Source organism: Camellia sinensis, chromosome 9 (assembly GCF_055761805.1).
Source record: "Camellia sinensis isolate YWXY chromosome 9, ASM5576180v1, whole genome shotgun sequence".
NCBI lineage: Eukaryota > Viridiplantae > Streptophyta > Magnoliopsida > Ericales > Theaceae > Camellia > Camellia sinensis.
In genome coordinates this window covers 145,848,042-145,859,382 of record NC_138969.1, presented here as the reverse complement: position 1 = coordinate 145,859,382, position 11,341 = coordinate 145,848,042, and the positions used below count along the sequence as shown (strand labels likewise).

The 11,341-nt window shown below is 40.9% G+C and overlaps 1 protein-coding gene across 1 annotated transcript; it reads left to right on the top strand.

Annotated features, from left to right (window-relative positions):
• The first annotated feature begins 214 nt into the window (after positions 1-214).
• Positions 215-853, top strand: LOC145799796 (uncharacterized). The gene has a single exon (XM_082889429.1). It carries the CDS (start codon positions 215-217, stop codon positions 851-853), a length of 639 nt encoding a protein of 212 aa, XP_082745555.1.
• Positions 854-11,341: the final 10,488 nt, after the last annotated feature.

Genomic DNA, 11,341 nt, shown 5'->3' with positions numbered 1-11,341 from the left:
CTTGAAAAAGTACCTGACAACAGCTCCAGTTCTTTCAAATCCATTACCTGGAGAGGAACTGTTCTTATACTTGGCAGTTTCAGAGCACGCAGTGTGTGCAGTGGTAATCAGAGAAGAGAATGAAGAACAAAGGACAGTATACTATGTGGATAAAACCCTAGCAAGCGCAGAGACCAGATACTTATCCCTGGAAAAATTGACACTAGCCCTAGTAATGGCTTCGAAGAAATTGAATCACTACTTCCAAGCCCACAAAATCGTGATACTGACTGAGCATCCTTTGAAGTCCCTATTGCAACAAAGAGATCTGACAGGTAAGGTAGCCAGATGCGCAGTAGTGTTGGGCCAATATGACCTGGAATTTAGCCCCAGAACAGTAATTAAGGGCCAGGTTTTGGCCGACTTTGTGGCCAAGTTCACACCTGGTGCCATCCCACGTCGGACTCCAGCAAGCCACAGCTTGGGGTGCCCAGGAGAGCAAGAAGAAACCCAGCTGGGGTCAAAGAACCCCACTCAAGCAAAACAAAAGAAAGAAGAAAAACCAAAGCCTTACGACATCTACATTGGCGACTTCTTCCACCTGTTTGTTGATGGAAGTTCAAACCGTCAAGGAGCGAGGGCAGAGGTAGTGTTAGTATTGCCAGATGGGCGAATATTAGGACAGTGTATTCGCTTGGGGTTCAACACCTCAAACAATGAAGCAGAGTATGAGGCACTAATCGTAGGGTTGAAGTTAGCAGCAACAATGGAAGTCGATGAGGTGGTAGTCTTCTGTGACTCCAAACTTATTGTGAATCAGGCAACATGCAAGTACGCAACCCGAGATGAAAGAATGATGTCCTATGTCAAATAAGTTGTTAGACTGCTAGCATTGTTCTAGGATTGCCGGCTACAATGAGTTAGCCAAGATGATCACAGTCATGCCGATGCCTTGGCTAACCTGGCTAGTGTAATGAAATCAGGGGAGGCAAGGACAATAATGGTTAATTATTTGTCAGGCCCAAGTGTCGTACCATTAATCATAGAGTACGAAGCAATGTGTGTGGAGATGGGTCCAAGTTGGATGGATGCAATAGTTGTGTTCCTTAGGGATGGCAAGCTGCCAGATGACCGGAAAGAGGCACATAAGACCAGGTTGAAGTCGGCCAGGTTCAGCCTAACAGCGGATGGCCATCTCTACAAGAGATCCTTCACTGGTCCCCTTTTGAGATGCGTGCAGCCCTCCCAAGTTGAAGATTTCTTGTATGAAATACATGAAGGAACATGTGGAAGCCATGCTGGGGGCAGATCACTTGCTCATAGGGCTATTACTCAAGGGTACTGGTGGCCCTACATGTAGAATGATGCAAAAGCCTACGTCAGAAAGTGTTAAAAGTGTCAAAGGTTTGCACCTTTGATAAATCAACCGGCAGCAAATTTGAACCTAGTATCCAGCCCTTAGCCATTTGCCCAGTGGGTCATGGACCTTGTTGGATAGCTGTCTCAAGCAACTGGGCAAAGAAATTTTCTACTGGTAGCAACTAATTACTTCACAAAGTGGGTAGAAATTGAACCCCTTGCAAAGATTCGAGATACTGATGTGAAGAGCTTCATATGGAAGAACATCATCACCGGGTTTGGAATCCCAAGGGCAATAATAGCAGGCAATGGTACATTGTTTGACAGTAAGATAATCAAAAACTTTTGTGCAATGTACAAAATCAAGAACTACTACTCTACTCCAAGAGCAATGGTCAGGCAGAAGCATCCAATATAACTATCTTGGATGGGATCAAAAAGAGGCTGGAAGCAGCAAAGGGAAAATGGGTAGAAGAGTTGCCCAATGTACTTTGGGCATATCGAACTACACCGAGAAGATCAACTGGGGAGTCTCCGTTTGCCATGGCTTATGGCACTAAAGTAATTATCCCACTGGAATTCGGCATTCTAGGGATCAAAACCTAGGGAGTAAAAAATAGGACTAATGAGGCATTCCTGCCCCGAGATCAGGACCTGCTAGAGGAGAGAAAAGAGAGAACAGCAATTTGGCTGGGGACACACCAGCAACAACTTGCTAGGGCTTAAAACAAGAAGGTCAACCCAAGAAAGTTTAAGGTTGGAGACGTTGTCCTAAGAAAGGTCATCGGCAACAAGAAGGATCCCAGAGAGGGAAAACTAGGCCCAAACTGGGAGAGGCCTTGTAGAATCATCTCGGTTGCCAGCAATGGGGCATATCGGCTTAAAGACATTGAGGGCAAAGAGTTTCCAAGACCTTGAAACACTTGCAACTTGAAGTTTTTTTATCATTAGTTTTTTGTTTTCGAAGTTTACATCATAATTTTATTGGCCACAGTAATAAAAACATGCTAGTTTGATTTTTAAGATTTTTAAATTTGTGCGATAGGACTGACTAGTCCTATGACGATGTTTCTGATTGATGCATGGCGAATAACTTAAACTTATTATATGGTAGAGTTGAATTATACTTTCATATAATAGAGTTGAACTAAGTTTGATGTTTCTAAATGAAACATGACGAATAACTTAGACTTATTATATGGCAGAGCTGAATTATGCTTGCATATAATAAAGTTGAACTAAGTTGGCGATGTTTCTGAATGAAACATGACGAATGACTGAGACTTATTATGTGGCAAAGTCGAATTATACTTGCATATAATAGAGTTGAACTAAGTTGGCAATGTTTCTGAATGGAACATAACAAATGACTTAGACTTACTATATGGCAGAGTTAAATTATACATGCATATAATAGAGTTGAACTAAGTTGGCGATATTTCTGAATGAAACATGACGAATAGCTTAGATTTATTATGTGGCAGAGTTGAATTATACTTGTATATAATAGAGTTGAACTAAGTTGAATTAATCTAGGTTTGCCATGTCGACAGAGTTAAACTCAGAATGGAACTAAGTGTGCTTTCGTTGGATTAACAAAGAAACCAAGGTTGAACACCTCGGCTAGTCTTTGTTTGAACTTGACTTCGACGAAAGACTATAAACGCATAATGTGAACTTAAGTGGAACTTAGGTTCACATTAGGTGGCAGGGAGCTGGGGTGATGAATAAATTTAAGAGTTTGAGACATGTTGAAATTTTTTAGAAGAATTTGCAAGTTAGAATTGGCTTAACACTTGTTAAAATTTCAAGAAAAGTTACAAGTTGAAGTTAGCCGAGATAACCAGCCAGGTTGCCAAGCTTGGAAAGGTTAGAAGGGTGAAGTCTTGATAAAAGACAGCAGGTGGAAGTAAAGAAGCAATACTTGACTGAATAAGTTTAAAGAAGCAAGTACTTGTAAAAATATTTCAAAATATTTTTAAGTGTTAGCCGAGGTATTCCAATTGTTGACCGAAACAAACAGTCAAGGTTTATATCCGAGGTACCCCACCCTGAGGTGATTACATAGTTAAACTGTGCTTTGAAGAAATGTAAAAGAATATTCTAAGTATAGAAACATACATAGAAGAAAAGAAGGCATACATTCAACTCTTAGGAGAAACGGCATGCATTCACCAAAGAAACTTGTTCGAATACAAAAAGGCTTTGGCCTGGGACAAGAGATTACTTGTCCAAGTTACAAAAGAGAAGTTATAACTGAAAGGGAAAAGTTTAGAGTAAAAGAAAAGAAAATTCTAAGTGTTGGAGACATGGGCACTGGTCTCAGATTGTTCAACCTCAGCTATTGGCGTTGTGTCGACCTCGGTTGGCAATGTGGCTTCCTTCTCCGCCGTTATCTTGGCATCGATTTCTAGCAAGGTCTGGTCCAAGCTCTTCTTGGCTGCTTAGACCTCGGCCTCAGAAGTTGTTTGTTTGGGAGAGGGAGCCTTGGAAGCCAAGTCTTCCTCCTCATCATAAGTAAAGTCCAGGACTTAATCATTCAATGTTGGAGACTTGACCCCAACAGTGACCCCCTCCTCTTCTTCAGCATCCTCTGCGTCGGTTTCTTCCTCGTCGGCCTCTCCGTCTAACTCTTTGGAAGTCAGAGGAAAAGGTACTTGGAGTTTGTTGACATCTCAGAGGTCGGAATCCATAAGGACAGATAATTTGTTAAGAGCTACAGTCCAGCCGAGGTAGAAGCCTCGGTTACAGGCTTGGTTGACTTGATCTCTGTCTGTGTCATGAACTGTAGCTTGCCCCTCTGAGAAAGCTTTCTCATCGGTCGCCTTGATCTCGGCTTCCTTCGTAGCCAGTACTTCTTGGAGCTCTGTCTTGACCTCGGTAGTTTTGGCCTCGACATCCTTGATCTCAGATTTTAGTACTTCAGCTACAGCCTCGGCCACCTCAGCTTTTTCCTCAACCTGGTCTTAGGCTCGTCTGGCTTCCTTGGTCTGATTCAGAAGAACTTTGATCTTGGCCTCAGCGTTGTTTAGAGAGGAGAGAAAGCCAGCAGCTTCCTTGGTTTTGTGCACTAACTCTTTTTTGAAAGCCTCAGCTTTCATGGTGAAAGAATGGGCATGCTGGATAGCCTACAAAGAAAAAAATGAACAAGTTAGTATGATGAACTTAAAATACAAGCCAAAAAGTACCAAGTGTTGGGTACTTACCAAGACGGAATGCTACATCATCAAAGCAAAATTTTCATATTCATTTATCTCGGCCATACAATTGAAATCAGTTGGAAGGAGCACGGCTGTGGAGAGAGCAGCGCCGACCTCGATACTGTCGATGGCACTATCCTCAGGCTTCATTGGCTGATCCCCAATCATGATGGCTGGGGCCCAGGGTTCATCGGCTTTAAATGCACTCGAGGTTGCCACAGTTTTGGACCTCGGCTTCTTTGACCAAGCGATATCAGTTGGATAGGCCTTAGTAGGCCTGTTCTCGACAGCGGAGGCTGTTTTCTCAATTTCGGTGAGTTTTAAGATTGGTACTGTATCTTCATATTCAACTTGGGTGGCAGAGGCTTTTTCCTTAGCCCTCTTTACCCTTTTTTGTTTTGGTTTGGGTTGAGATTGAGATGGTAAAGAAAAGACGATAGTGACCACTCTTGGCAAGTTGGCTAGGAGGTCCTTAACAAGAGCTTTTTGGCCCATGTTTTCGGTTGTAGCAACGAGGGCAACTTTGGTGCTGAAATGAATTATTGGCAACGTTGTTGATGGGTTTGCTGGATCATAAGCCGACACCTCTGAGTCTTGACATTTATGGGTACGAGTCCTGCCTGATGGTATGTTTGCTGGGGTACGACATCAGTGTCAGCGTCGGCTCTGGGATGTCGGGATGAGTTGCGGGGCAGAGGTTGATAGCAGCTCAACTGGATCTAAAAAGGAGGCCTAGTCTAGTCGTGGCGATGAAGTGGCTGGAGGAGTTGTGGCAGAATGAGGAGTCTTGCTTCGGCGGGGAACGTCGGGCAAGGCCGACTTGTAGGTCGGAATGTAATCGAGCAGTAATGGGGCCTTGCTTTTTTCAACTGGCAAATCTAGTAGCTTTTTCAAGTCCTTGCTGGGGAAAAAAGTTTGTCAAAAATCCTTTGCCGGCTAGGAAAGAGCTGCAAAAGAGAACAAAAGGAAAAAAACATTCAGAAAGAGATATATGAGTTGACATGTCCTAATAGAAATAGGATTAAAAGGATGACTCAATTCTTACTATCACCCTCTTTAAACACCGATTGGTGCAGAGGGAAGAGATGAAGATCATCATCAGGAGTAAACTCCCAGTTACCCGAGACGATCAGGTAATCATCTTCAGCACCCTTATTGGAGTCTGAGAGGTCGGCTATGATTTTTTAGGTAGTGGATCTAGGTTTCAAGTAGTAAATGTAGCCTTTTTCAAACTTTAGGCCACACATGGTATAACAATACTTAATGTCGGCTAAAGTGATCCTGGCCTTTTCTCGGCGTGTCAGTTCAATTATGCCATTTATAACCCTATATGAGTTAATGGCAAGTTACATGGGGTTAAGTTTGTAATAGTGAAGGACCTCACAAAAAAGAGTGTCTAAGGAGAACCGAAGTCCACACTCCATAAAGGCAACTACGGAGAAGAGCATGGAGTCTCTGTCGAGCATGATGGAATCCTTCTCATAAAACTCTCCTAAAGTGCTCAAGTTTTTCTGGGGTATCTACCCTCCACCTGAACATACCCATTATCTCGGCTAAAAGGGGTTAAGCAACAGAGTGATGGATATAGGTTTGAATACCTCGGCTAAAACTTAAACAGGCACTGGTGCAAGGGTTTTTGAAGATCTAAGAGGGATTCGTTTCGATTTTCCTTAAGGAACAAGGTTCTAAGGAAAATCCCAATCCTATAAACTACAGAAACAGGGATTGAGGGAAAAATCTGGAAATACAAGAAGAAAAGCAGAAAAAGAAGCATGATTCAGAAATCAAGAAGGCAACCAAGATTCAAGAGTCAGGAAAATCATAAATTTACAGAATAATGAGTGAGTGTGTGCAAGGCAGTGCGCAAAAACTGGAAGCAATACGCACACTCAAATTCGAGAACAGATTATGTTATGACAAACAGATTCAAGAAATGAGAAATGTTGACCAAAACATGAAGATAGAAATAGAAGACAACTACAAATGCATATATAAATTCCACAAAAACAGGTGTGAAGTGAAATGTATAGAAAAATTCAAAAGGAAGTCATATGAGCATAGCCAATAATAGTAAACAACAATGGAGAATTAAAATAAATAAAAAAAAAATCAGAGGACTTACCGATTGAAGCCGGAGTGAAATGCGCCGGAGTTAGACAATGTGAGCGATCAAAGTCAAATGATGAGTGGTGTGCTAGCGGTAACGAAGAATGCAATTGCAGAGAACTCGTGAATACAACAATGGAAGATTTGAAATTTTTAGAGAGAGAGAGTTCGGGAGAGAGATGAGGCAAATTGAATTCGTGAAAGTGAAAAGACGGAGGGAGAAGAAAGAGATTTGTTAAAACTCAGAAAGGCGGCAAGCCATAATGAAATGCCTTGGACGATGTGCTTGTCAGGCAACGTGCGCAGAAGCGATGCGACCTGATAATGCGTGTCAGGTACGAACTAATAAGGAAAGGACGTGTGGCGGAAACGATTGAAAAAAACCATCCGTGACAGCTTATGAGCAGATAAAACTCTTGGAGTTCTTGATTTAATGAAGCGAAAACCTCGGCTGGAGGAACGATCTCGGTTTAGGAACTCAAGGAACCTGATTCTTAAGTCTTGGTCATTGTTAAAGATGGACAGTTGAGTCCTAAATGCTTGAAACCGACGAGTCATGATCTCGGTCGAAAGGGAAGAATGAATTTTAGCCGACATAAACATGCAAATAAGCGATGTAGGTTCCATCACCTCAGGTTGCCGAGGTAATAGAACCTAGGGGGCAGTTGTGGGGACATATTTTGTGAATGACAGCACGTGGCCAAGGTGACACAGAGGTGTTAGCCGAGGTGCCACGTGGCCTGGTTCTAATGCCGAGGTGATCTCGGCTAGGCCGAGGTCATCTACGGAGATGCCAGAATCCGAGATGAGCGGACAAGGGGTAAGAGTCCTAGAGCAGGGGAAGGATCTCAGTTTGGAAAAGGATAAGGCTCAAGAAAAGTTTATCTCTATCTAGGTGACGGTCCAGGATGAGCATTGAGCTTGAGTCCACTAAGGTGAGGATTCTACAGGAATCAGGTCAGTGCTGGCTATAAAAGCAAAGCACCCTCGTGGGTTTGAGGTAAGTTCTTTCTTGTGAGTTTAAGCACAATTTACTATTTTTGAGAGATATCGATTACTGACCTGATCGTCGGAGTGCCCCCGGGTGGACGAACCACTACCGGATTCTTATCTTTCTGTGACAGGTTGTTTGTACTTAATCTATTCTGCTGATACTCTCCAGCTAAATTTCCTGTTTGGTTTTATGTTCGGAAATCAACACCCACAAAAATACTAACAATATTATCAATTAGACTAAATTAATATAGAATTTAAAATTAAGGATCAAAATTGAGTTAATTGAAAATATTATGACTAAAATATAAAATATAAAAACCACTAGTACAATTTATCTTAAAATTTATGAATAATAAAATTATGACATGCATTCTTAAAATTATCTCTTCCGTGATTAAAATTATTATTATTTCAATAAAATACGTATTATATGCACCTTTTTTAGGTGCATACCATATGCACATCCTTTCCCCTACATGAAAGGGAAAAGAGTAAATAAGATCATTGTCAAAATTAATTTTGACAATTGAAATATTTTCAGCACATGCTGTACAATAGATTTTTCAGTCATTTAAAAAAAATAAATAAATAAAAATCTCCTAAGCTTTAGTCCATAATAAGGGAATTTTTTTTTTTAATCATGATTTGTTATACGAAATTATTCCATACTTTTTCAATTGATTATATTTGCCAAATTAGTATATGTTTTTTTAAAAAATAGTTTCCGAAAGTCAAATTAAATAGAGCCTAAGAAAAAAAAGGCTTTTGAGTTATTTTTTGGAAAAATTACACATTAGTGTAAACTTTAAAAATAATTACAAATTAATGATAACTTTATCAATATTAATAATTAAAACTACAAATTTTTTTATGTATATATAATAATTTTTTCAAAATCCAACTGAGAGATAATTTTCCTTTGTTGTTTTTTGCCACAACATGAATTACTGTGGCAAAAACTTATTATTGCGACAGCAAAATGCAGTTGTAAAATTCAGTTTCCATGGCAAATTATTATTATTATTATTATTATTATTATTATTATTATTTACTGATAGTTTCTCTGACATAATTTATTTTTTTATTATTATTTCTTACGTTGACAGAATCTACCCAATTTTATTATAAAAAAAAAAAATCCATTCCCTCTCAATTATCAGACACTGTTTGCGTCACTATACAAAAATGTCACTAAAAGGTTGTTGTTTGTTAAATCCATCCCATCTCAATTAACAGCTTATTAGTCAACTTCACAAAATTTTCATTAATTTAGTCCAGGCAAATTATCATTTGTTAAATTTTCTTATGGTCAATTGTTGAATTGAATAAAATCATAAGATTAGGCAAAACTTTACATAGAACATTGTTTTTATTTGGAAAATTTATTAGAAAATTATTTTTCAAGTGTTTGTATTCCAATTAGTCTATAAGATATTCTTATATTCCAATAAGTCCTATTATTTAGACATTTGATCTACTAAATCCTAATTCTCATATTTAATGTATTTTATGGACATTTCTACCCTTAAAAATATTTTTTGAACGGTTAGCAATTTGGTGATGTGAATATTCATATTTTACAATGTAATATTCACATTAATGGTGTGAACATTCACATCACAGAACATTCATAATGTAAATGTGAATATTATTAAGAATATTTTGATAACGATGTCACTCATAGGACTTATTGGAACATGAGAAAATAATATGCACTAAATAAAATATAAGTAGGCAAAAAAGAATTTGTGAAAAAGTATCTCTTTTTATTTTTAATTAATCACTGTCGTAAACTTATAACACAAGAATTTTTATTCAAATCATACTTCTAATATTTATGAATTGACTGAACACTAGAAATAAAATATTCATTTAGGAAAATAAAAGTCAATCTTGAAACAAATATATATATGGGCAAAAAGCAGATGATCCCCCTGTGGTTTTAGATGGTTGAAGATGATTCCTTGAAGTTTTTAGACTCTTGCAGATGATTCCTGACGTTTAAAAATTTGTATCTACTTCTGAGAGGGTAATTTTTGGGAAAAATTGGGCCGAGCCGCGAGTTGGGCATTGAGGCCCAAAACGCGAAGGACTAAGTAAGAAGGCCGCAATAGATACTCCGGCCCAGAAGGGCAAAGTTACTCCGGCCTTGGGAAGACAAAGTTACTTCGGCCCAAGGAGGTGAAATTACTCCGGCTCAAGAAGAGATATTTACTTCGGCCCAAGGAGGAGTAAAACTACTCCGGTCTTTAGGCAACTTACGGTTAGGCCGGTCTCAGAGTTAGTCCGGTCACAGTATGTTCTGAAAAGGCCGGTTTCGGAGTTAGTCCGGTCGTGACTTACAATGGTTAGGTCGGTCAGAACTTGTTACTTGGAAGTTTGATCTAAGTACGTCAAGGTTGAACAAGGGCAGCCGAGGTAATGAGTTAGAAGAGAAGACCGAGCTAAGGATAGTTCGGCCTTCTCTGTGGCTCAGCATAGCCAATGTTATTTCGGTCGTATGGTAGTTCGGCTATGGAGAAAACCATCCCACTTGGTTTAAGCAGTGGGGGAGGGTGTAAAAGGATAAGCATTATCCTTTGGAGTATGAATCCTAGAAGGACTCTGCATGGAGAAATACAAGTCCTACCAGGATTGTGCCACGGGAAACTTATAAAAGCCTACAAGCATCACCTTGGAGGAGGTAATTGAACACAAACTTTCTGAGAACTTAGAGCTTTGTCTATTTGTCAAGTTTTCTGACTTAGGCATCGGAGAGGTTTCCGGCACACACCCGCCGGCTAGCTCACGTTTGTGTTTTCAGGTGACAAAGCGACGTCGTACGGAGGAGCGTGGACTTGGTCAACAGGATTATACGAGGAGAATTATTTCCTCCCCGTACAATTGGCGCCGTCTTTGGGAACAACAGACAGAGAACAAAAACCTCTTGACTAAGCTTCTCCTTTTTTCACAAATCAATGGCACACATTGAAGACTTGCCGCAGTCCGCCGTCGACGGACTAACTCCAGAAGGGGGCGCAAGGCGCGAAGGATTACCCTCTGTCCCTCCTATGGCAGATCTGGAGCCCCAACAACATAATTCCAGGAGGAGTGGCAGGGGAAGGCGGAATGGCAGCCCTCGTCGCTCTCAAAGTCCCGACAGGCAAAGGAGGAGGATTGATCCTCAAGCCCTGGAAGATCGCGTAAAGGAACAGGATGAACTAATTCGAAGGATGGCGGCGGACATGGAGGCCTTGAAACGCCAGATGAAGACCAAAGATGTGGCGACAGGAGAGGGGCGCAAGCACAAGACGCCCCCTCGCCACTCAGAGAGTCGTAGTAGGAATACTACACCCTCCTAAGGAGAGAGCAGAAGCCTCAGGACAGGCGACACTCACTCCTTATCTTCAAGGACTCGTCACTCCAGGTCTGAGAGGACGAGATCCGAAAGATCATACACTGAAGGAAGCACGTATTGGCCTTCACATTCGCACCAAACCAGATCCAGACAAACCGAGCTACCCAGGTCATCCGACTTACGAACCGTGCTAGAAGAAAAAGCACGATACAAGGATGCCAGGGCAAGGGATCCACACCGAGTTTCGGCCTTACAACGGTTGGCTCCTCGGACGCACGGAAGCGTCGAGGTTGGAATGCCAATACCGCGACCGGCCTACGAACCAACAGACAAGGCATTGGCAAGACTACAGACTTCGCCGTTT